This window comes from Ictidomys tridecemlineatus, chromosome 6, assembly GCF_052094955.1.
Source record: "Ictidomys tridecemlineatus isolate mIctTri1 chromosome 6, mIctTri1.hap1, whole genome shotgun sequence".
Lineage (NCBI taxonomy): Eukaryota > Metazoa > Chordata > Mammalia > Rodentia > Sciuridae > Ictidomys > Ictidomys tridecemlineatus.
In genome coordinates, this window is record NC_135482.1 from 109,775,090 (window position 1) to 109,802,047 (window position 26,958).

A 26,958-nucleotide genomic window follows, 5' to 3' on the forward strand; every position below is an offset into this window, starting at 1 on the left:
GCCTATTATTCCAGCACTCTGGAGGCTGGGGCAGGAGGATCACAAATTCAACGACTTAGCAAGACCCTGTCTCAAAATATAAGGGTCTGGGGGTGTAGTTTAGTGATAAAGCACCCCTGAATTCAATCCCCAGTACTGGGGGCAAGGTCTGGGGAAGCTTAAATTGGTATATTTATGCTAATGTGAATTTTGCTTGTTATCTTTTAGTCAGAATCTGGAGAACTGACTAGAAACACAGAACTGAAGAAGCTTCAGATTTTTGGAGCTGGACCCAAGGTTGTGGGCCTGGCAATGGGAATAAAAGATAAAGAAGGTAAAATCTGTTATTGGTTGTGAAAAGAAATGAATTGCAAGTAATATGGTTATAAAAAAATTCAAATGAAACTTGAATTTCAGCCTGTACTGGGAATTTCTTAAGAAATGTAAACTTGCTACATGGTTTCTAGGCAAATCACCTTTTTTATTGTCAGATATCTTTAAGGTGTGAGGAAAAATATAATGTTGAATTTTTATGATTTTAGAAGAGAGACTTTTCCTTCTCCATGTCTAATATGCTACACAGAAATTAATTGCAGTTTCTAAAGGATAGTTTAGTTTTACCAATAATAGTAAAATGATTGGTTTTCACCTAGTGAGCTAAAGCTTATTATGACTTTTAAATTAAAATGAAATAGAGGATTCTCTGACCTTTAGTATGAAAATCTACTGGGAAGAGCTCAGAACTTTTACATTCTAACCATTTGATGTTTTTTAAATAATTTCCCTCAATGTATTACAACACCATTTAAATAAACTCTTGTGCTTTCTTCAGAAAGCCTAATTTTCTTTGGCTTCGAATGTTTGAAACTTTTGGGAGTAGAATTGCTAATAGAAAAATCAAGTTCCCACTCTTCTCCCTATGTAACATTTAACAAAGAATAGACTGGACATGTTTTACTCTATAAGAATTTAACAAAATGTTGCAGTCACATATTAATTATTCATTTTATGATATGATAGTTAAATTATATAATTCAGATTGTCATCTGAATGGTAGAGGATCAGAAAGTATTGTTCTATCACTCAAAGGATTCATTGTAATAGATTTACTAAAAATGTATGTTTTTTAATTACCCTTTTGAGAATTAAGTACTTCATCTTTGTCATTCTTATAATTATTGTATTGGCTGGCAGTGATTTTAAACTTTATAACTGTTTTTGGCTGGCAATGATCTTAAAAATTAATCCCTGACTAATTTGAGAGACCCTATAAGTCCTACATCAGGTAGAATAGCATTAATGGTTAAACTCTCTGGATCTTGATTGCCTGGATTAGAATCCCAAATCTGCCACTGACTGGCTATGTGATTCTGAGCAAGTTATCTAACTTCTCTATACCTTAGGTTCTTTATCTTCAACCAGAGATGATATCTACCTCATAGTGTTTTGAGATTTTTACTAATTTAAATAATTTTAAATAGTGTCTGGTCCATAGTAAGCTCTCAACATTAGTTTTTACTATTATCATATAACTTTTTATTTCAAGATGAGGTCACCCGAAGAAGAAAAGTTACCAACAGGTCAGACGCATTTAACATGCAAATGAGACAACGGAAAGGAACTCTCTCTGTTAACTTTGTAAGTGCTTTGGGATGTGTCAGGAGGGAAAGAATTTATTTTAATTTCAGTTTTGCACTTTTTATCTTGGTTTGCTGTTGATTAGGAGACTTGATGACATATCTAAAGTTGCAGTTATTGTTTATACAATGTTAACCTTGCTTTGTCTTTTGTATATAGACTGTTTCCCCTAAATCATATGCTTTCTATGTAACTGTGTGAAAGAATTAAATGTGAATCTGTGAGCAGTCAGCCCTCTATATCCTCAGGTTCCACATTCTTTGTTTCAAAGCGCAGAATATAGTTTTAAAAAATTGTGGACAGGCTTGGTTGCACTTGCCTATAACCCCAACAATTTGGGAGGTTGAGGCAGGAACCTCACAAGATTTGAGGCCAGCCTGACAACTTAGTGAGACCCTGTCTCAAAAGTAAAATTTAAAAAGGGGTTGGGGACATACGTAGTTCAGAGATAGAGCATCACTGGGTTCAATACCCAGTACTGCCAAAAAAAAAAAAAAGGTACCTTTACAAAACAAGACCTAACATTATTTCCTAACAATATAATATAACAACTACATAGCATTTACATTGTAATTAGGTATTATAAGTAATCTAGGAATTAAAGTATAAAGTGTATAAGGGAGAATATGCATAGATATGCAAATACTAAGCTGTTTTATAGAAGGGTCTTGAGTATTTGTGGAGTTTGGTATCCCTGGGTCTGGGTGGGGGCGTAGATCCTGGAGTCAATTCCTGGAAGATACCAAGAATACTTGTAAATTACCTAGATGTATTATTATAAGCAGTTCTCAATATTTGTTCTCTACCAAAGTATATTTATATGTAGGAAAACTGACATTTTTAAAAAAATAAAAGTTAATTTTTATATATCCTAGATTTGTAGGTTTTTTTTATTTTAACAACTTGATATGCTTTTATTAATTTGCTCGTAGAAGCTCTGGAGGGAAATTTAAATAATTTGAAATAGATATGCAGGACTTAAGCTACATTTACTTTTTAGAGTACATTATTGTGTTTTAACTATGGAGCTCCTGGTAAAAATATAGAATTCTTTATTATAGAAAATAGACTTTTATTTCATTTATTTATTTTAACAGGTTGATCTCTATGTTTGTATGTTTTGTGGTCGAGGAAACAATGAGGATAAATTGCTTTTGTGTGATGGATGTGATGACAGCTATCATACATTTTGTCTAATTCCACCACTACCTGATGTACCCAAAGGAGACTGGAGGTGTCCTAAGTGTGTTGCTGAGGTACAAGCCTAACCTTTTTGGGCCCTTTTTAAACTAAAAACAGTAATGCATGCATATATACATATGTAAAATTCCTGGAAAGCTTGTCCTGCTCTGTTTGTTCTTCAGTAAAAAATTTTTGTCGATTTTGAGAAGAGCTCTGTTAAATGGGAATGTAACAGCTTTGTTGTGGCAGCTTGCTCTCAGATTTTCTTTTTCTGACTATTCCTTAAGTAATCCTACTTATTGCTATAGTAGAATGAGATTTCTTCTCAGATTATTCATATTGCTGGAATAAAAGCTATGGGATTTTTTTAAAAATGAAAACTGTAATTAGTCATGAAATTCTAGAGCTTAGGTGTCATACATCCACTTTTTATGCTGTTAAATAAAGAATGATACCTTTTTATTTGTCCAGATTTTGATTTGATCGTACTAAATTTTTCTTATTAAAAAATACTGGTGTCATTATGAAATACATAGTCTGTTACTTGTTTTAACAAAATGTTATGGTAGGGCATTAAAGTGGAGTTGGCTGGGTATATCCAAGTACTTCAAAGATCTTTTATAGCCTTTGAATTATTATTTATTTGTTACTATGTTCAAGGTTAATAGACTCAGAGACATTTTTACTTTTTTTTTTATTATCTACACATGACATTACAATGATCTTGGCAATTCAAACATTTGTATGAATTAGGGTATAATTTTTCTAATTGTACAGATTGCAGAATCACACTGGTCATAGAGTCACCTATATATATACATCAATCATAATGTCTATTCTATGGCATTTTTACTATAAATATTTTAAGTTTTGTTACAGTGATTGATATTATGAACAAATCATTCTCCTAGCCAGATATCCTAACTACTTATTGGTTATTTCATTATCCATAACTTTTCCTTCCTCTGTGAATATTTATCTTCTCCTTGGCCAGATCCACTGAATCCTAAGAATGATAGGCAGGGCCTAGGGTTTGTGGCTCAGTGGTAGAGCACTTGCCTTGCATGTGTAAGGCACTGGGTTCGATTCTTAGTACTGTATATAAATAAAATAAAGGTACTGTGTCCATCTGTAACTAAAAATATATACTTTTAAAAATGATAGGCATTCCTGGGCTTAATTCCAAGTTGTTAGTCCCAGGTGCTTGTTGTGGTAGCAGAGGATAACACCAACTTCAGAGTCTAAAGTACCACCTTCCTGCTGAAAGATTGTGAAAATGTAGTTGAGGTTCCAGAATATTATTTTATGATACCAATTGCAAGTAACTGATACTTGCTTTGCTGGCTAGGATTAATTGGATATGTTTCATTTAGGTACTACCTTCCTTGATCATTTCCCTATCTATGAGTTTTTAATATTTTCTCCAGTTGAGGTTCAAGTGAATTAATCTTATATATTTTTGTTTCCTTTTCAGGAATGTAACAAACCTCGAGAAGCCTTTGGATTTGAACAAGCTGTACGAGAATATACACTTCAGAGCTTTGGAGAGATGGCAGATAATTTTAAGTCTGATTATTTTAATATGCCAGTCCATGTGAGTAGCAACAGTAGGTTAGTTTGGAGAGTTACAAAGATTTATCTGAGTCTAAAGCTTTTGGTTTGCTTTTTACTTTTAAGATTGTGTGGGAAATGGACAGAATAAAAAAGATGAGGTTACACTAAATCTTGAGAAATTAGGGACCTATCATCTATTCTGTTTATTTTAATTTTTTAATATATATTTTTTAGTTGTTGATAGACCTTTATTTTATTTATTTGTATGTGGTGCTGAGTATCGAATCCATTGCTTCACGTATGCTAGGCAAGCGTGTTACCACTGAGCCACAATCCCAGCACTTTTAATGTGGCAGTTTGTCATCTTCTACTAAGAAATCTGTTTTAATGTGCATGTGAAAAATTCTTTACAGAAAAATATGAAGCAATTATTACTGCTTTTGTTTAGTTACTTGTATTATGGGGTTTGCTGCTTTTCCTGGAGGATCTTGGGTTTTTTAGTTTCTATCAAAACATTTTGCCGAAGCTGTTAAAATTCAGTTTAGTTGTCATTTTCATTTTCTTCTTCCTACTTGATGTCCTAGTTCAGTTTCGTCTTTCTTGGGAAGTAACTTCTTTCAGAAAAAAACTGTTCAAGTTCATTATATTTTTTCTGACTATCCAAATTTTCTTAACTTTTCCCTATTCTTAGTTCCCCATTCTTTGTGGGAAAAGCTAAGACCCTAGTCATTCCTGTTTTGGGAAATGAGAAAGTTTTAATTATGAGTTTGTGTTCACTTGGCCTGTGTATTATGTTATAGTAGATTTATAGTTACAGTGGGTTAATAATCTTTTAAGTTTGTTTTCTTTTGTAGATGGTTCCTACAGAACTAGTAGAAAAGGAATTCTGGCGCCTGGTCAGCAGCATTGAAGAAGATGTTATTGTAGAGTATGGAGCTGATATCTCCTCAAAAGACTTTGGAAGTGGATTTCCTGTGAAGGATGGTCGGAGAAAGATGTTGCCAGAAGAAGAGGTATAAATAGTATTGTCTAAACTTGTGCTTAGCCCCAAACTGATTTAGTTTTTTCATAGAAAACTACTCTGCTCTAATTTTTTTTTTAAAGGTACAATCAAAGTATCCACGAATTTCCCCAGTCTTCTGGGACAACTTTTTCTTTCTTTGGATTTATTTGTTCTAATTAGGTGTATATGAATGCATTTTAATTCATTGTACATAAATGGAGCACAACTTTTCATTTCTCTGAATGTACATGATGTAGCATCACACCAGATGTGCAGTCATACATGTACCTAGGGTAATGGATGCCATCTTGTTCTGTCATCTTTCCTGCCCCCACGTCCCACCCCTTCTAATTTTAAGGGACATATTCTTTAAAAATATTAAGTATGTAGGATTTATATTTTTTTATTATTTATTTTTGAATGTTAGTCATAGTTTTAAAAACAATGAGCTTAATATATCTTTAAAAACTATATAGTTCTTCATTTCAAAATAATTAGCTTAAAGCTTTAACTATGCTGAAAATTTGCCTAGCTTTTTCTGTTGTAAAAACTAGAAAGTGATTTATAATTTTTAAAAAATTACATTTTATTGATGGGTCCTGAAATGTTTCTTTCTATATCCAGGCAAGTTGGTTTTCAATCTAGATATTTAAATTGTAATATATAGAGAAGTCCTGTCACACAGATATGTAAAACTGAATTGAGGTGATCATTCATTTTTCTTTATTTTGGTCCTTGCCACTTTTTCTTTCCCTTTATAATTGGTAGTAATTTAAGAATTTTATCTCTTGTTGAAAGAATGTACTGCTGGATGCAGTAATGCATACCTGTAATCCTGTTTACTTGGGAGGCTGAGGCAGAAGGATTGCAAGTCTGAGGCCAGCTTCAGCTTCTTATCAAGAACCTGTCTCAAAATAAAAAGGGCCAGGGGTGTAACTCAGTAGTAGAGTGCCCTGGGTTCAATCCCCAGTACATGGGGCTGGGTATGTTAGTATACACTTATAATCCCAGCTACTCAGGAGGCTAATGCAGGAGCTAAGAGGATCTCAAGTTCAAGGCCAGCCTGGGTTAATTGGCATGACTTTCTCAAAATGAAATTAAAAAGCTGGGGATGTAGTTCAGTTATAGAGCACTTATCTAGCATATGAGGCCCTGGATGCAAGTCTTAGAACTGCCCCTTCTCTCCCCCCAAAAAGTGTTTAATCACTCCAGAATCAAAATGTGGCAACAAGTGTGAAGTGTTTTCTCCCAAGAAAAATCATTAGAGACTTAGTGCCCAAGGTTTTTATTGGTAGCTAGTGACATAAGCACCCTTTCTTTGCCAAGCGTGTGCCGAAATTACAGATTACCAGAAGGAAGAAATGCCAGCATGCAGCATAAACCATATTGTACAAACAGTCTGGGCACTGTGAGCCATTTTTGAATCATTTGGGAAAAGTTCTATATTAGTGTAGAAGACTGTTGGGAATTTACCATGGAACTCTACTTTTGTTTATGTTTGAAATTTTCCTACTGAGTAAAGGATGAAATCTGAGCTTTTTAGTCCAAAATTTAAGATCAATCCTTCTTTCTAGTCTTATTTTCTATATTTCTAAGTATTAGTCTTTCACTTTGTCCCTTCACCAGCCAGACTAGTATATTCTCTCTCTCTGTAATTTACTTTTACATTCCTGTAGCTCTGCCTCTTAGAATGTTTCTTGAAATCTTTTTTGTTGTCTTTGGTGCCATGGCTTGAACCCAGGGACTCATACATGATTAACATGTGCTGTATCACTGAACAATCATATTAATCCTATCACTTTAATCCATATCCATATCTTAGCTATCCTTGAAAGTTCAACTCAGGTTCTTCCTTTTCCATGATGTTTTCTCAGTAATTCAAACTCACGATGACTACTATTTTATTGTCCCCCGAAGAACTATATAATTTACCCTTATGTCTACATTTGGAATTTAATATATATTTCCTTGACCTGTAACTTTTTTATATGTAGACCTCATGTCTTTAACTAGATTATTTTTTTCAGCCAACCAGGTGTCTAACTAACCAACGGGACCCACCCCGCCCCCGCCCCCCAAAAAAAAAAAGAATCGAGTAGTCAAATAGTATCTGTTAATCCTTTTATCTTTCATTCTTTTTTTCTTCTTCCTAATTTTAGCCTATTGGGTAGAAATTGTATCTCCCTGTTATATTTTTAGTTTTGTATAGAAGTAAGGGCTATATTCAAAGCATAAAGTGGACTGTTACATTTCCCCACTGCCAATTTTCTACATTCCATTTCTATGCTTCCTGCTGAAGGAGGGCAAAGTTGGGGGATCCTTGTTGTTCCTTTTCTTTTCTTTTTTTTTTTTTTGTACCAGAGATTGAACTCATGGGCACTTGAACACTGAGCCACATCCCTTGCCCTATTTTGTATTTTATTTAGAGATTGAGTTGCTTAGTGCCTTGCTGTTGTAAGGCTGGCTTTGGACTTGCACTCCTCCTGGCTCAGCCTCCCAAGCCACTGGGATTACAGGTGTGTGCCACCATGTCTGACTTGTTATTTTTTATTGGAGTTCCTAGTTAACTTGATTATTCTGTCCTTCATGACTCTTAACTACACTTTGTAGTTTCTTTGTGCTGTATTATGAGTCATTTCCTCAAATCTTGTTTTCTCATTAACAGATTTTCTCTTTAGCTTTTTCATTGGCTATTTAACTTAAGAGTTTTAGTGAGACCCTGTCTCAAAATAAAAAAAGAAAAGGTCAGAGGATAAAGTGCCTCAATAATAACAACAACAACATTATCTCATCTCTGCCTTTGCATTCAATATTTTGTCACATACCATGGTTTCTCTGGAAAGCTCACACATTGCTGTAAGGATTTTAGTGAAAAAAGCAAATATCATTTTATAATATTATAAAAATGCTTTGACTTCATGGATCCTATCATCATCACTGTTGAGAATTGCTCAGCATAAGGTTGATAAGCATTCTAACTCTCTATATGGAGGGGTTAGTGTTTGAAACTCAGTTATGCAGTTATGTCCCATTGGAAACTCCCCAAAAACTCTGAGAGTAGCTTTCTTTCCATTCTGGCATTGTTTCACCTGGTTTTAAAACCAGGAATTCTCCCCCCCCTTTTTTTTCAAATTTAACCGTGAATCAAGTTTCTTTATTACTGTTATACTTCATCTAATATTTATAGATGAGTCTGTAGTGATGGATGATGGTGGTGACTTTCTACATCATATTGGCCTTCAGTTTTTGCCACAAATTCATGATTATATATCTTATGTTTTGTCTTCACACTGTATCTAGCATCATTTAATACATATAATATAAACATTTGGGAACTTATGTTGCTGGAGATAAAGTAGAAATATGGTAGTGATCTATAAAAATGGATCTCATGCTATTTTAATGGCAGACTGAATCCTTACTCATATTTTTAAACAAAGTATCTGAAATAAAGGGAAATCTAAATAGTACCTAAAAAGGAGACAGGATTAAATATATAGCTAGATTAATTACAAGTGTTAGATAACAGCATAGATTTTTTGGTAGATATTATAACATACTTTCTGTTGGAAAGATTCTCTTGAGATTTCTATTGAGCTCTCATCATTTCTGATTTTTCATTTAACTTTTTTCTTTTTTAAGGAATATGCACTTTGTGGTTGGAATTTGAATAACATGCCTGTTCTGGAGCAATCTGTTCTTGCACATATTAATGTGGACATTTCTGGTATGAAGGTGCCGTGGCTCTATGTAGGAATGTGTTTCTCTTCTTTTTGTTGGCACATTGAAGATCATTGGAGTTATTCCATTAACTACTTGCACTGGTATGTATGGTCTTCAGTGTAGGATATGTACTTAGTGATTTTTTTTTTTGAGGCAGGAATGTGCTAGGGATCAAATCCAGGGCCATGCACAAGCTGAGCACCAATGTTCTATCATTCAACTCTATCTCAAGCCCTGATAATTATTATTTTTTTAAGATTTAATAATAGTAGTTAATATATTAGGGAAAACTCACTTCAAAAGTATTTTCTACCCAAAAGTAGGATAGCATATTGGGGAGGAAAGGAGAGGTGCCTCAGGTTGTCCCCTTGAAAAGTATGTACACATAGTTTAATCTAAAGTTGTAGCTGAAATGATGGTTATTTGGTATACATGAAAATTACTGATATCTATGCTAGGCAAGTTCCATATCTCTGAGCTATATCACCAACCCAGTTTTAATATATCTTGATAGGCAAAATATGGTGTTTAAAGCTCAAATATATAGTTCAAATATAATTTGAAGATATGACTAACCTTTAGTAGTTGAAATATTCAAATAATGTTTTTCTTTACAGTAACATTTTCCTTCAAATTGCCCAAGTTACATGTGCAGTCATTCAATTCATTTGATGAATTTTTTTTGTATCTCACAGCTTTTATTTATTTACTTAGTTTCTTACCTACTATTTTGATAAATCTTAACTATGTGATATTTTTGTCTTCACTTAGAAGATAGTACTTAGATCACAGAATACAGTGGAAAACTAGTGATTTTCTTATTCCATTTCTGTGCTGTGTAGTGTGATAACTGCTGGCCACATGTGGCTACTTAAATTAATTAAGAGTAAGTAAAATTAAAAATTTATTTTCTTAATTGCAGTAGCTACTTTTTTTGTGCTCTATGATCATATGACTAGGGGTCACTATATTGGCTATCACAAACAAAATATTTTTATCTTCTCAGTTTTATGGGGGGAGAGTAGTGGTCTAGGGTTTCAGTGATGCCAAGTTTTTGGTCCATAGATTTATGGACAACCATATTCAAGGTTTCAACAATTCCTAATCTTGGCTTTTTCTTTGGACAACAAAATTAAAGAAATACCTAGAAATAAATTAAACTTAGAGTTATTCTAGAAGCCATTGACTTTTTATTTTGATCATTGTGGGGAGAATAGGAATGTACAGTGGACTAGTGATTTGAGATAGCTCGTCAATATCATTTAGAACAGTGGTTTTCATGTAGTGTCTTTCCTGTTCAAAGATACTATTACCTATCTCCCTTGAAAAGTTCATGTACTTAGAGTTGTTCCTATAATAGTGATGATAGGAGGTAGTGCACCTACCTATTCATATACTTGCACTACTTCTTATTACAAATAATAGAACATATGTGTGAGGTGCTTGTCAGGATTCAGGGCTTTAATCTGGCCATGGAATGAGACATAGTTGATTATAATTTAGTGGGTTGATTCAGGCCCTGACTTCCTGGGAGCTATACTCTACCTGGCTAACAAGTTATTTCATTTGCTAGGGGGGAGCCAAAGACATGGTATGGTGTGCCATCTCATGCTGCAGAACAACTGGAGGAGGTGATGAGGGAGTTGGCACCTGAGTTATTTGAATCCCAGCCTGATCTCCTACATCAGTTAGTCACCATCATGAACCCCAATGTGCTAATGGAGCATGGTGTACCTGTGAGTTTTTGTATCTCCCTTCAGTATTTTTAAAGTTATTTTAGCTCTTGATTGGAAAGAATCACATTTTTTTTGTACCTGGAAGTGAAAGATTCTGTTGTTTTCTAGCTAAATTAGGGAACAACTTATTTGAGTAAGAAGGGATGTGTTTTATTTTTATTTTTAATTTTTTTGTGGTGCTTGGGATTGAACCTAAGGCCTCATGTGCTAGGCCACCACTGAACTTCATCCTCAACCCAGTAGGAAAATTTTAAGATATGAATCATACTTTATATATAGCTACTTATTCAAACAGCCTTCTGTTTCAGCAAACTATTTTTTTCCTGGTTTGAACAAAAATCTTATTTTTCTTATTATCCCTGTTTAGCTAGGATATAGGTATTTGAAGTGTTAGCTCTAGTGACTAATTCTTATCCTTGTTTTTTTATATATAAAGATTTTTTTAAATATTTATTTTTTAGATGTAGTTGTCAATACCTTTTTAATTAATTAATTTATTTTTTATGTGGTGCTAAGGATTGAACCCAGGGCTTTGTATGCACTAGGCTAGCACTCTACTACTGAGCAACAACCCCAGTGCTATTATGTAAAGATTTAACAGCTTTTAATACATGAAATAATGAAGTAAAAATATATTCTAAATAGCTTTTCTCCTTTAAACTTGTTTTGAAAAATGATTATCAACTTACTAAAACCTGATAAAATATAAATTAAATGTTTGTTACATAAAATTAAATATTTGTTATAACTTTAATGAGAAAAGTAGATTAACATTTGTAGTGTTACTTTGTCCCTAAAGAGTAAATTTCTAATTGAATCTGTAACTTTTCAAGATACCCATAGTATTGTAAAACAAAGTAAGATTCAGGAAGACTAATTTGGGGCTTATTTTATAATGTATAAGTTAATCAGTTTCCCAAAACTTATCTCAAGGTAAAAAAATTTCATGAAAATTTCATGCTTTCATGGTATTTATAATAGATGAATAAAAAAATTTCTATTAATTATAAAAAGTTTATTATGTTAGAAGACTAGTCATTCAGTGAGAGTAACATTTTCAGTTTCTGTTGGTTGCTAATTTTTATAAATTATAATGTATTATCAGTGACTATTTTAAGAAGGTAGAATTCTAGCTCTTTCTTAAACTCTAATTTTATTTTTGGTATGCCTTAAGATAATGCTTTATTATTTTTAGGTTAGAAAGTGCTTCTGGATCTATGTGACTGATAAAATCTGTCTTCTTTTTGTTGTTTTATTTTTTTATTTTTTTTCATTTTTGTATTCCTGTTCTCAATTTGCATTTAGGTGTACAGGACCAATCAGTGTGCTGGCGAGTTTGTTGTGACATTTCCTCGTGCCTATCACTCTGGATTTAACCAGGGCTACAACTTTGCTGAAGCTGTGAACTTCTGTACTGCTGACTGGGTCTGTTCTATAGCAAGTGGCTGTTGTACGTCCACTAACACCCCTATAAAATGTAGCTTAGTTGTCATATTTGCTTAACTGGGTTCTGAGTAAGGTCTATGAATATTTCAGTAGAAACTGGAGTGGCTCTTGTAATTTAGAAAGTTAAAAGTAGAGAGTCTATCCCATTATTTGGGAGATTTTATGATTTTTTACTTCTCCTCTGTTCACTATTTTCCCCCATTCTGTTGAACTTTAAATGGACAGTCTGAGCTCTTTTTGAGGGAGTATATGGTTCCTTTAGACTTTGCTTTATCTGAGCACTTTGGAATCTTAAAATGTGTAAAGGACAATGTCAGTGATTGTTGCTCTGCTTTTGTATGAGATAGATATCAAAACATAATTAGTTATGGTTACATTATATCAATTGGGAAAAGACTGCATATTTATAATACTCACTCCCTGACTTCATTTTTCTTTTAGTAACGCTGTTTTTTGATGCCTCTCAATGTTATGGGGAAAATTATTAAGTAATAGTGGATCTTATATTTTCTGTAGGTACCTTAATTTATTAAATTATAGATTAACCATAGAGAATTTTTGTTTTCTTGGCTAATGAATAAGATAAAATAAGAGCAGTCTTGTCTTATTTATTTAAATTTCTTTCCTTTTTGGGGATAGGGGGTACTGGGAATTGTACTCAGGGCATTCAATCACTGAGCCATATCCCCAGCCCTTTTTTGTATTATATTTAGAGACAGGGTCTCACTGAGTTCCTTAGCACCTTGGCTGCTGGGATTACAGGTGTGCGACAACATGCCTGGCTTTAATTTGGTTTTGAGACAAGATCTTGCTCTGTTGCCCAGATTGTCCTCAAGTTCCTGGGCTCAATCTAGCTTCAGCCTCCAGAGTACCTAGGACTATACTTGTGTACATCATGCCTACCTTGTGAACAGTTGTATTTAAGTTCAGTAATTTTAAACTTCTTATTGTGCTTTGGAAACAGCATAATTTAGCATGAACAAGACTAAATTTAGGTTTTGCTTTGAGTTTGAGCTTTATTTGTTTTAAAAAATTCAGCTAATATTTATTGCCCGTTTTTTATTCACCTGGTACTTGGCTAGGTGTATGGTAGGAAGCAGGATGATTCAAGAGTTAGGGATTGTTTCTGCCTTTAACATGCTTACTGTAACTGAATTTGATCTTGAGTAGCTCTTAATTTCACTGGGCCTACGTTTTTTACCTGATATGTAATGTGCTAATAAATTCATTGAATAATCTCAAGCAGGTCAAATGTTGTGGGTGAGGGTCCTTAATACTCTTTAGAAGAAGATAGTGATACAATGAAAAGTTAAAATAGCTTTATCTCTGGAATAAGGCAGTGAGACTAATTTTTATAAGCTGCAGTTCTATTTTATGTGAATTCCTTATAATAATTAAGAACTGAAATCTCCAGTTTTAAATTTTTAATTTTTGTTTTTTTCTATACTGAGGATTGAGCCCAGGGCCTTATGCATGGTAGGCAAACACTCTACCACTGAGCTACATCCCTAGTCTTCATAGTTTGTTTTTTCCCTATTTGCTCTTGTATTTTAGCTGTGTGAGAAATGTTTAAAAAGTAAACATTTAAGAATGATGACATGAAAGAGTTGTATGTTTTTAATAGACGATATGACTCCTAATCATACATTAAAAATACATTTTTTTGGAAGTGATTGTTTCTTTGAAAAGCATGCCTGATTCAGAGATAACTTCATGCTCTTTGAGTTCCCTGATTCCTCTCTGCCTTTCTCAAAAAGGAAGTGAATTTGAAAAGGTTTTTAAAGATTCTTTTTCTTATTTTCTTTCTTTTATATTATAGTTTTAAAATACAAACAGAACAATTTTTAGCTATAAGAAAGAGGTTGAAGTTAGAGTGGGTGTGCAGGTGCATGGTGCAGTGTGTGGCTCATATCATAATTTGATTTATACCTTGATCATTGTAGAAATTTGCAGAAATTACCTTAAAGAGTGTATTTTTTGTTGTTGTGGTTCTTTGTTTTGTGGTGCTGGGGTTCTAACCCAGATCCTCCAGCATGTTAAGGCCACGCTTTTCTGCTGAGCTGTAAACTTAGTATTTGATTTATGAAAATTGTTCTTTTAGTCATTTATTTCATTATTATGGAAACAAAGTATTTAATCTCATTATTTCACTTTCTTGAATAGGCTGGTCGTTTTTAAAAGAATTTCTAGAAATGCAAAAATTTAAACTATCTTTTTTTTTTTTCTTACAAAAATATAAAAAGTTAGTGTGGAATGCTTTAGTAGTACTTACCCCCTTTTTCTTTCCATTTCTCTTTTTTTCTTCTAACTGCATCTGTTCTTTTGGTTCTAGGGCATCTAATCCTCTATGGCTTGAAATTTTACAATTCTTTACTTATTTTTACAATACTTTAATTTTCTTATCAGAGTAGCCATGTTACACTGGTCTAATAGAGTTTGCTGCTTCATTTATATGCCAAGGAACTTTATTTTTTATTAGTTCTAATCAGTTATATATGACAGCAGAAAGCTTTTCAATTCATTACACACAAATGGAGCACAACTTTTTATTTTTCTGGTTGAACATGATGTAGAATCACACCACGTGTGCAGTCATACATGTACCTAGAGTAATGATGTTTGTCTCATTCCACAATCTTTCTTACCCGCATACCCCCTCCATTTCCCTCCCTCCCCTTGGCCCAAAGTTCCCCCCACCCCTCTACAACTCCCATTGTGGATCAGCATCCACTTACCAGAGAAAACATTTGGCCTTTGGTTTTTTTGGGATTGGCTTACTTCGCTTAGCATGATATTCTCCAACTTCATCCATTTACCTGCAAATGCCATAATCTTATTCTCTTTTTATGCTGAGTGATATATTGTGTATATATACTACAGTTTCTTTATCCATTCATTTATTGAAGAACATCTAGGTTGGTTCTTCAGTTTAGCTATGGTGAATTGTATAGCTATAAACATTGAAGTGACTGCGTCATTGTAGTATGCTGTTTTTAAGAAGAATGGGATAGCTGGGTCTAATGGTGGTTCCATTCCAAGTTTTCTAAGGAACCTCTATACTGCTTTCTAGATTAGATGTACCCATTTACATTTCCACAAGCAATGTATGAGTGTGCCTTTTCATATCCTCATATCCTTGCTAACACTTACTGTTGTTTGGAACTCTGCTTCTTGATGTACACAATAAGAAGAAAATTAGCATGTTAGATCCAAAGTTTAGCATCTCAAATTATGGAAATTTTCTGTGGGATGGGCCTTTGAAATTCTAACTGGTTCATAGCATGCTTATTTATAATCTCCTCTTAGATGGAATTTTTATTCTGTCTTATTTATGTTAAAAAGGAAGATTTGAAGGATAAGTAATGGTTCCATACTGGAATATGTTATAAGTAAGTAATTAATTTGGAAATCTCTTGTTTTTAGTTGCCTATTGGACGTCAGTGTGTAAATCATTACCGCCGGCTAAGGCGTCATTGTGTCTTTTCACATGAGGAGCTCATTTTCAAGATGGCAGCAGATCCAGAATGTTTAGATGTGGGGCTGGCTGCTATGGTCTGCAAAGAATTGACTCTTATGACTGAAGAAGAAACACGTTTAAGGGAATCTGTTGTACAAATGGTGAGTTTCCTGAACACATCCTATATAGTTTTTCTTTTTTTCTACATTTCTTGTATTTGATATTACTTATGGAATAAGAAAAAAACTGAACCTATGAAAAGAGTTCCCTTTAGGTGTTGAACACAGAAGTCACTAATTTTGAAAGTTTTATATTTTTATCATCTCTAACTTTTTAAAATTAGAATTCTATCAGGTTGAATTCCTTAGGTATGTATTTATCTTTTTAAATTTTCTAAGCTGACTGTGGTGGTACATGCCTGTAATCCCAACTATTCATGAGGCTAAGGTAGGAGGATCACAGTTCAAGGTCAGCCTGGGCAACTTAGTGAGACCATGTCTCAAAATTTTTTAAAAAAGGATTGGGAGTATAGTTCATTGATAAAGCACCCCTGAGTTCATGTCTAGTTACCCCCCAGCAAAATCCCACATATAGTGTTATTTTTTTAGACAAGAAAATTCAATTCTTTTTCCTCTAGCCTTACATTTGATAAAAGTTACATTTTTAGTGATTACATTAATCTGTCTTTCCTCCTTGTAAGTAATTTAGTAATTTAATGAATAGGGAAGACTGAAAAACCAAGAGTTTGTCGCCTATCCTCCCCCCAACCCCCTAATACTGGTGATTGAAATGAGGGCCTCTTGCATGCTAGGTAAGTGTTCTACCACAGAGTTACATTCAGCCTTTTCTAGAAATTTTATTTTGAGACAGGATCTTATACTATATTGTGCAGGTTGACCTTAAAGTTGGGATCCTCTTGCTTCAGCTTACTGAGTATATAGAATTATAAGCATGTGCCACCATGCTTGGCAAGGATTAAGATTTTGAATGCTTAGAATAAATTAAACATTTGAAACATTGAAATAAATGAGAAAAATCTGTATCATCAGCCTCATATTGGCCCATTCTCCGTAATCTTTCCTAAATAGTTAGCGTCTACTATGCTGTCTCCTCCCCCTGCCCTTTTAGTATTGGGGATCAAATTCAGGGCCTTGTACATGCTACGGAAATGCTCACTGAGCTGCATCCCAGCTCTCCCTCCTGCTTTTGTAATATCACTCTTTCCTCTTTGCCTGATATTCTATCCCCACTTTAAAAACAGTTCTGTTGAGGTGTAATTGATATGCAGTAAGTTACACGTTTAATATATACAATTTGATAAAGTTTAATTCTGTGTCCAAGAAACTGTTGCCACTGTCAATATCATGAATATAGGGCTGGAGTTGTAGCTTAGTGGTAGGGTAGAGTGTTCCCCTTGCATGTGGAAGACACTAGGTTTGATCCTCAGCACAATATAAAAGTGAAATAAAGATATTGTGTCTATCTACAACTAAAAAAAATATTTTAAAAAAAGATTGTGAATATATCTATCACCTCTAAAAGTTTCCTCATGTCCCTTTGTGTTCCTTTTTCTCTTGCCTCATGCCATCCTACCCCAAACCCACTAATCTTTCTTTAGGTTTTTATTAGAGTATAACTTACATTGAATCATACAATTCCTACAATTTGTGTTTTTGTCTTGTGTTTTTTGTTTTTGTTTTTTTGAAATAGGGTCTCAATATGTTTCCTATACTGGTCTAGAACTCATTGGCGCAAATGATCCTCCAACCTCAGGCTTCCAAATAACTGGGACTATAGGCATATGCCATCGTGCCCATTTATCTAGCTTCTGTCACTCTGCTTAATTCCTCTGCAATTCATTCATGTTGTTGCATATATATGTATATAGCTGAGTAGTTTTTCACTGAGTGGATGTACCACGAAGGTTATTCATTCATTTGTGAATATCCATTTGGATTGTTTCCAGATTTTGGCTGTTAATGTTTTAAACTGCTCTAGACATTTGGGTGCAAGATTTTGTACAGATATATGCTTTCATTTCTCTTAGATAAATAGTAAGAGTGGAATGGTTTAGTCACGTAGTATGTGTATGTTTTTAATTTCTTTTTTCCAAACAACTGCTAAAACATAAAGTGGTAGTAGTATTTTACATTTCTACCAGCAGTGTATGAGAGTTCCACTTGCCTTACATCCTCACTGATACTTGGTATGGTTAGTTTTTTTAACTTTAGACATTTTGATAGGTTTGTAGTGGTATTTCATTGTGATTTTAATTTTAATTTCCCTAATGTATAACGATGTTTATCATTTTTAAGTATACTTATTTGCCATGTATGTGTCTTTTGCTGAATTTATAATTAGGGTGTTTTATTATTGAATTTTTCAGAGTTCTTTATATATTCCAGATACACATTCTATGTCAGATATGTGATTTGAAAACATTTTCCTCTGGTCTGTACTTTGACCTTTTATTTTCTTAATAGTATCTTTTTGAAGAATAGACATTCTTCATTTTTTATGAAGTTTAGCTTTGTTTTTCTTTTATGGGTTGGACCTTTGGTTGTATCTAAAAAACCAACCCAAAAAACCCCAATCTTTGCCTAACCAAAGTCACAAAGATTTTCTCCAATGTTTTCTAGAAGTTTTATAGTTTTAGCTTTCATATTAAGGAATTTGACTTAGTTTAGTTTCGTATGTGGAGCCAAGGTATGGATCAAAGTTTATTTCCTTGTGTACATCACTTATTCTTTCAAGTTCACTTAGTGTAGGATACTAATTTGAGATCTCCTTTTTTTTTAGAAGGATAGATATTTAATAGCTAAAACGAAAACAAAAACAAAAAAACTGGTATGTTGTGCAGACATTTTATTTTTTGACATACCTGAGATGCTTAACAATAGAAATTTGTTTTCCTTTGAATGAAATCAAGTTTTTTTGAAAGTAACACTTCAATTTGGGAAGTTTGTTTAATCAAAAAATTAAGAAGTTTGTATATCCAAATTTATTTCAAATGATGAATAATATATATTGTAAGATTTGAAGGATCTTGAGAGGATTGAGTATAGGTTTAAGCTAAGGGAAAATGATATAGTAATTTGGATCTGAAAAATAAAACTGATAGTTTCACTTTTTTTAATAGGCATATATGGGAAAATATCAATGAATCAAAATATAAAGCCGACATAGTGAAAATATTATTACCACAAAATATTCAAAGCTCATTATTTTAAGAATTTACGTTAGCTTAGAGAACTAAAGGACTAGATTTCTTTTTTCTAGTTGTTTGAATTACCTATGATAGAAATAAGAAAAACACAATATACAAGTTGATTTTTACAAAACTTTACTTTTTTGAAGATGTATGACAGTTTGCTTGGAAATTAATATTCCTACTTTAAAATATTCCCTTTAAACCTTTGTTCTTAAAATTTGATTTTATTGTACTTTTTTTAAAAAAATGAATTCCTTTTCTGAGAGTCTTAATTTTGAAATTTAAATATATTGGGTATTGGGTTGAGACTCATCTTCTCACATTTCACATTTAACCTAAGGTTTTTTGTTTTTGTGTGTGTTTGTTTGGGTACTAGGGATTGAACCCAGTGATCCTTTGCCACTGAGCTATGTCCCTAGCTCTTTCTATTTTTTAATTTGGGACAGGGTTTCACGAAGTTACGTAGGGCCTAAGGTGCTGAGCATGGCCTCAAACTTGGGTTCCTCCTGTTTCAGCCTTCCAAGTCTCTGGGATTATAGGCATGGCACTGCTGTGCCCAGCTAACCTGAGTTTTGATGGTGCGTTATTTTTTATTTTTTATGATAAATTGAATACACATCACATTTCCTGATCCTCTATCATATTATTTGTGACACTTTCATCAAATTTCTTTATAGACCCTTTTCCTTTAAATTTACCTTCCTCTTAAGCTTTGCTCCAGGTACTTCTGCCATTTCATTGCATTATGTATTATCTTGAGATACATGTTTTTCCTAACATTTGCTCTACTCTTTTCTCCAGACTCTTTGATTACCTTGCCTATCATTTTCCTCAAATTATCTTTTTTCTTATCTCCTCAGCTGCCAGTGTTTGCAGGGTTCAACCTTTGATCTTTTGTTTCCCCTTTTTTGCTACTTACTTTTCAAGGAATTGTCATCCATTAGGATTTGTTTTTGTTTTTGTTTTGGCACTGAGCATTGAATCCAGAGGCACTTAACCACTGAGCTACATCCCCAACCTGTTTTTTATTTTTTGAGACAGGAACTCGATAAGTTGCTGAGGTTGGCCTTGAACTTGTGATCCTCCTGCAGCAACCTCTTGAGTCAACAGAATTATAGGTGTGAACCATTTGCCCACCTTTGTCCATTAGGATTTTAACTCTCTGTAAAGTATTAACTTGAGGTTTTAGTTTTTAACTTGTAATGTTTCCTCCTATTTTATGAAAACACAGGAATTGTTACTTTGAAAGAGGCAACATAAGCTAGGTGCAGTGTTGCATGCTTGTAATCCCAGCCACTTGGGAGACTAAGACAGAAGAATCACAGATTCAAAGTCAATATTAGCAATTTAGGAAGACCTATCTCAATTTTATTAATGTTTTGTCTATTTTTTTCCAATTGTTTCTTTCGTTTCAATTTCATCTCTTGATTTTAATTATTTCTTGCCTTCTACTGCTTTTGCTGCTGATTTATTCTTTTTTTTCCTAGGGCTTTGAGATGTAGTATGAGGTCATTTATTTGTTGACTTTTTCGTCTTTTTAGGAATGAACTCCATGCAATGAATTTTCCTTAGTACTGCTTTCATAGTGTCCCAGAGATTTCATATGTTATGTCTGTGTTCTCATTTACCTCTAAGAAATTTTTAATCTCCTTTATGTCTTCTGTAACCCATTGTTCATTCAGTAGCATATTGTTCAGTCTCCATGCGAAGCAGAATTTTTTATTCTTTATTTTGTCATTGATTTCTAATTTCATTCCATTTTGATCTGATAAAATGCATAGTAGTATCTCTACTCCTTTGTATTTGCTAAGAGTTGCCCTGTGGCATAGTATATGGTCGATTTTTGAGAAGGATCCATGTGCTGCTGAGAAGAAAGTGCATCTGCTTGATGCTAGTTGATATATTCTATATATGTCACTTAAGTCTAAGTTATTAATTGTGTTATTGAGCTCTGTAGTTTCTTTATTCAACTTTTGTTTGGAAGATCTGTCCAGTAGTGAGAGAGATACGTATGTTAAAGTCACCCAAGATTATTGTGTTGTGGTCAATTTGATTCTTGAACTTGAGAAGAGTTTGTTTAGTGAACATAGCTGCACCATTGTTTGGGGCATATATATTTATGATTGTTATGTCTTATTGGTGAGTGGTTCCCTTGAGCAGTATGTAATGTCCATCTTTATCCCTTTTGATTAACTTTGACTTGAAGTCTACTTTATTTGATGAGTATGGAGACCACTGCTTGCTTCTGCAGTCCATGTGAGTGGTATGATTTTTCCCAACCTTTTACCTTCAGTCTGTGTATGTTTTTTCCTATCAAATAAGTCTCCTGTAGGCAGCATATTGTTGGATCTTTTTTTAATCCAGTCTGCTAGCCTATGTCTTTTGATTGGTGAGTTTAAGCCATTAACATTTGGGGTTACTATTGAGACATGGTTTGTATTTCCAGCCATATTTGTTTATTTTTGTTATTTATTTTGTTATCTATTTATTTTGTTGGTTTTCTTCTTTGATTAGTTTTTATTTTAGTGTACTACCTCCCTCTGCTGGTTTTCATTGTTGTTTTTCATTTCCTCTTCATGAAATATTTTGCCAAGGATATTTTGTAGTGCTGGTTTTCTAGCTGTAAATTCTTTTAACTTTTGTTTATTGTGGAAAGTTTTTATTTCATCTTCAAATCTGAAGCTTAGTTTTGCTGGATACAAGATTCCTAGTTGGAACCCATTATCTTTCAGAGTTTGAAATATGTTGTTCCAGGATCTTCTAGCTTTCAGGGTCTATGTTGAAAAATCTGCCGTTATCCTAATTCGTTTACCCCTATATATAATCTGATTCCTTTCTCTTGTGGCTTTTAAAATTCTCTCCTTATTCTGTGTGTTGGGCATTTTCATTATAATGTGTCTTGGTATGGATCTGTTGTGATTTTGCACATTCGGTGTCCTGTAGGCTTCTTGGATTTGGGTTTCTGTTTTATTCTTTATGTCTGAAAAGTTTTCTGATATTATATCATTGAACAGATTGCTCATTCCTTTGGTTTGGATCTCTGTGCCCTCCATTATCCCAAAAACTCTTAAATTTGGTCTTTTTATGCTGTCCCATATTTCTTGGATGTTCTGCTCATGGCTTCTTATCATTTTTGCTCTGCTGTCTACGTTCTTTTCAAGATGATATTCTTTGTCTTCGATGTATGATGTCCTATCTTCTAAGTTGTCTAGTCTGCTGGTGATGCTCTCATTTGTGTTTTTAATTTGTTTTTTTATTTCTTTCATTTCAAGGATTTTTTTATAACCTCTATCTTCCTATAGAGGTGATCTTTTTGCTTCCTTCTTGGATTTGTTTATGTAGCTCATTGTCAAAGTGATCTTTCACTGTCTGTATTTGTTGTCTAATGTTTTCTTTGAGATTCCAAAACATCTGAATCATGTAAATCCTGAAGTCTTTCTCTGTCATTTTTTCTGCTGTTTCTGTTAGTTCTTCTAATGATGTGTTGTCTTGAATTGTTTGTGGTACTTTCTTCCCTTGTCTTTTCATATTGCTCAAGTTTCTTTCCTGCTCTGCGGGACTGGTGTGTTATTGTTATTACCCTATAGATTTGTAGTGCTCTTGTATAGTTCCAAGATCCCTCCTTTGTGGGGAAGGACAATGTTGACAGTTCCCAATATCAACAATACATCACCTGTTCAGTCACAGATCTGCTCTGGTAGCCATGCTCACCAAAAGATGGCGAGAAAGGTTTTCCAAGATGGAGTCGTGGGTGTGCTCAAACTGCAGGCTTTGGGACTAGAGTCTCGGAAGACCCTGTCTCAAAATAAAAAATAAAAAGGGCTAGGATTGTAGCTCAGTGGTAGAGCACTCTTGGATTCAGTCCCTAGTACCACACCAGAAAAAAAAAATAGGCCATGTGCCCATCATTTGTAGTCTCTTCCTACATGATAATTACTGGGGATTGGACCCAAGGGTGCTTTATCACTGGTTTACATCCCCAGCCCTTTTTATTTTACTTTATTTTTTTCTGGCTAAGTTTAAGTTGCCCAGGCTTGCTTCAGACTTGCAATCCTTCTTCCTCAGCTTCCTGAGTTGCTGGGTTTATGGATGTGCTCTGCCATGCTTGGCCCATATACTTATTGTTGCATATAGTTGTCATCTCACTTTTCTCACCTGAAAATACTGTATCTCCACTGCTTGCACCCTTTTACAAACTATTTTCCTTTCTTAATTGTGTACCAAGTGCCAGGATCAATATAATAAAAAAGTTGGTATAGATTTGACTCGTCCATTTCGTTCCTATTTAAGAGATAACTTTTTGTTTTTTTACATACTTTTTTAGGGGCTAGGGATGTGGCTCAAGCAGTAGCGCGCTCGCCTGGCATGCGTGCGGCCCGGGTTTGATCCTAAGCACCACATACCGACAAAGATGTTGTGTCCGCCGAGAACTGAAAAATAAATATTAAAAATTCTCTCTCTCTCTCCTCTCTCCTCTCCTCACTCTCTCTTAAAAAAAAAAATACTTTTTTAGTTGTTGATGGACCTTTATTTTATTTATTTATTTATGGTGCTAAGAATCGAACCCAGTGCCTCACACATGCTAGGCAAGCACTCTACCACTGAGCCATGACCCCAGCCCTCTCTTATCTTATTTAAGGTTTTTTTGTTGGTGTTGCTTTGACAGTGTCTCTTATCACTCTCCTCACCCCTCTTTTTTCTTATTGCTATGTCATCCTGGTTCAATTCCATAAGTTTCTCATCTGGATTATTCAAAGTAGCTTTTTAATTAGTATCTCTGTCTTACTTCTTCTCTCTTTTTGTTTCTGATAATTTATGATTTTTCAAAACATTCTCAGGAATGTATAAGTTTTGGAGTATGTTAGAATATATTTCAAGAAAAAAATTGTTTGTTAGAAAATTTGGAGAAAAAATGGGGTTAGGAAGATACATTGGGTTCTTTACTACATAACTTATCCGGTCCCTTAATATCCTTGTGCTAACAGTTTATCTCTAAAGTGTTAAGGACATAATCTATGGCATTATCCAAAAAAGAATTTGGCATTTAGGGTGTCTTTTAGGATTAGTAGTCCTTGGAGTATACACTTTGTGTATATACTTTGCCAAATGGCATAGAATTTTTTGAAGCAGCCAGAAATCTTATTAGTTGCTAAATTTTCAGGTTTCAGTCTTGTTTAAATGAAAATAAAAATTGCTCTTATAGCAAAATTGGGTTTATAAGTGCTTTTCTCAAATAAGCAGAAACCATAAAGGGAACTCTTGTGTAATAAATGCAAGTGTTTATATAATACACTTCATATGCTGTTACTTTCTATTTGATTTAACTTTCTTCTGTTGACATCTTGTTGAAGTATTTTGATTTTTATAATTCAGTAATTTTATATTTCCTTGTCCTTGCATATGTTTGTACACATCAGTGTTATTTTCAGATTACTAATTTATTTGGTTCAAGTTACTGGAGCAGTAATTTAAAAAAAAGGTTAATCTTTTTATTATTTTAAAGAGAAGACAAAACCACATAAAACCTGTGTTTTGTGTGTATCTTCATGAATTATGTGGTAAAACTTCTTTTCATCATCACTCAGGTCAAGAAAGAAAAGTCAGCTACCCCCAAAACTGACAAACTTATATTTCTTGACCTGACAACCTTACATTTCTTAACCTCCCAATTAAAATTTCCCTTCCCTCAAAAAACTATCTTGACTTTTGTAGTAATTATTTCCTTGCATGTTTGTATAGTTTTATCACTCAAACATATATTATTCAACACGCAAAGTTTAAGTTTTGCACAGTTGTAAAGATCTAGTCATCTCCAGTACCATTAAAAAAAGTAGCCATGTTTTAGGGAGCATTTTGATGTCATACCATTGTACCTTCCATATTTATGCCTTAAATTGGAGATTTATCTGTAGAAAAACACAATTTAAGTTCTTTGCTTTAAAGACTAGAAAGACTTGATCTGGTGACATAAATTATATTTCAGGGTGTTTTGATGTCAGAAGAAGAAGTGTTTGAACTTGTTCCTGATGATGAGCGACAGTGTTCAGCATGCAGAACTACATGTTTTCTTTCTGCTCTCACGTGCTCCTGTAATCCTGAGCGGCTTGTATGTCTCTACCATCCAACTGATTTGTGTCCCTGCCCCATGCAGAAGAAATGTCTTAGGTATCCAAAAGGAATTTGTAAAACTTATATTACCTTTTAAACAACAACAACAAATCTTAATGTTGTTCTTACTTAATTATTCCCTTCCCTGACCCTAAACTGCTCATATTTATTTATTTATTTATTTATTTTTGGTACCAGGGATTGAACTCAGGGGCACTTTACCACTGACCTGACAACCTTACACCACCCTTTTTGTATTTTATTTAGAGACAGTTTCACTAAGTTACTTAGGGCTGCTAGGTTGCTGAGGCTGGCCTTAAATTCATGACCCTCTGCCTCAGCTTCACAAGCTGCTGGAATTAAAGGTGTGTGCCACAGTGTCCAGCTGTTAACAACTTCTGTATTCACTTTCCTACTTGAGGTTCATTCTTTTAAAGTTGGCCCTAAAAGTGGCAGCTAAAATTAGTGGTTTTTTACTAGTTAATTCCATATGTTCCTTGTTTTTCTCTGCATTAAAGCTGTGGGCTTTTTTTTGATTGTTTCCCTCTCTCTTCTTTGAAACCCAGGTCTCCCTTTATTGTCCAGGCTGGCCTTGAACTTTCGATACTCTTGTCTCAGTCTCCTAATAACTGGGATTATAGGCCTGCATCTCCACACCTGGTTCAGTTTTCGCTTAATGTGAACCAAGATTCCATTCCCTTGGCCATTGTACTTTTCTTAAGCTGATTGTACTTAAAATTTAATTTGTTTTCAAGTTGTTGGATTTTGAAGTTTTTATTTGTGTGTGTTTGTGTATGTCTGTTTCTTGATTTTTTTGTAGATATCGCTACCCACTAGAAGACCTCCCTTCTCTTCTTTATGGTGTAAAAGTCAGGGCACAGTCCTATGACACTTGGGTCAGTCGAGTTACAGAAGCATTATCTGCTAACTTCAGCCACAAAAAAGGTTAAGTTTCTTTCTTTTGTATAATATACTGAAATCACTGTCACTTTTAAAGAGGCAAAAGTTTTAAGGATGTTTTTGTTTTGAGACTAATGGGTTAGTTGAATATAGGCTTAATTTTGTACTTGAGAATCTTCATTTAAATGAAAAAACTGACAAAATGGAACAGATAACTTGGAGTAGATATATATTTGGTGGAGCCTTTGCTAACCAGTGGATCAACACCGAAGGCTTTTTTGAAAATGAAGTAACCTTATCTGAGAGAAGTCATCTATAGGCATTTGGAATGCGCACCTGATCAGAAGTTTTTATTGCATTGGAGAGATTTTCATAGCTGCAGTTACATTTCTACTAGTAAGTTGATGACTCACTTGAGTGAGATTAGTGAGGATTTTAGAATGGTTTTGTCTGTGATCATAGCATATGGCTTTTTATTTATTTTTACAGATTTGATTGAATTGCGAGTAATGCTGGAGGATGCTGAGGATAGAAAATACCCAGAGAATGATCTCTTTCGAAAACTCAGGGATGCTGTAAAAGAAGCTGAGACTTGCGCTTCTGTGGCTCAGCTGCTTCTGAGCAAAAAACAAAAACATAGGTAAACCTAAAAAGAGTTTGATTTTCCAGTGGTTTCCTGTTTCTCTCAGATTAAAAGCCAGAGTTTTAACTGGCCTATGAAATCCTATGTTATCACTGACCTCTTATGGCCACGTCTTACCCAGTAGTGCCTGGGTCTTCTGCTGTTCCTTCTGTCCCTCCCTCAAATTGTCAGAAACTTTTAAAACTGTAATAGTATAAGTTAGTTGTAAATAGCTGTATCAGGAAGACAGCAGACAGACCTGCTGGGTTCAATGCTGGAAATCAGCACTGAAGTTATATAGTATCTATGGGACAAAGACCTACCTGTAGCCAGGAAAATAATTTTTGAAGACCCACTAAGTTTATTTTATATTCATTTGTATCTGAAGGAATTAACAGC

General features: G+C 34.0%; 1 protein-coding gene across 3 annotated transcripts in view; it reads left to right on the top strand.

Moving 5' to 3' along the window:
* The window catches only part of Kdm5a (lysine demethylase 5A), an 85,655-nt gene that overhangs the window by 19,267 nt on the left and 39,430 nt on the right, over positions 1-26,958 (top strand). For all 3 annotated transcript variants that reach the window (XR_013423218.1, XM_078015512.1, XM_005333964.5), the window contains 12 exons: positions 208-313; positions 1,526-1,617; positions 2,715-2,873; positions 4,274-4,393; positions 5,208-5,366; positions 8,999-9,180; positions 10,653-10,815; positions 12,121-12,240; positions 15,685-15,879; positions 24,913-25,094; positions 25,858-25,982; positions 26,427-26,577. Coding sequence is in view for 2 of the 3 variants with exons in the window: in XM_078015512.1 (XP_077871638.1) it covers positions 208-313; positions 1,526-1,617; positions 2,715-2,873; positions 4,274-4,393; positions 5,208-5,366; positions 8,999-9,180; positions 10,653-10,815; positions 12,121-12,240; positions 15,685-15,879; positions 24,913-25,094; positions 25,858-25,982; positions 26,427-26,577 (1,754 nt within the window). In the remaining variant the exon portion in view is untranslated. The remainder of the gene's footprint in view (positions 1-207; positions 314-1,525; positions 1,618-2,714; positions 2,874-4,273; positions 4,394-5,207; positions 5,367-8,998; positions 9,181-10,652; positions 10,816-12,120; positions 12,241-15,684; positions 15,880-24,912; positions 25,095-25,857; positions 25,983-26,426; positions 26,578-26,958) is intronic.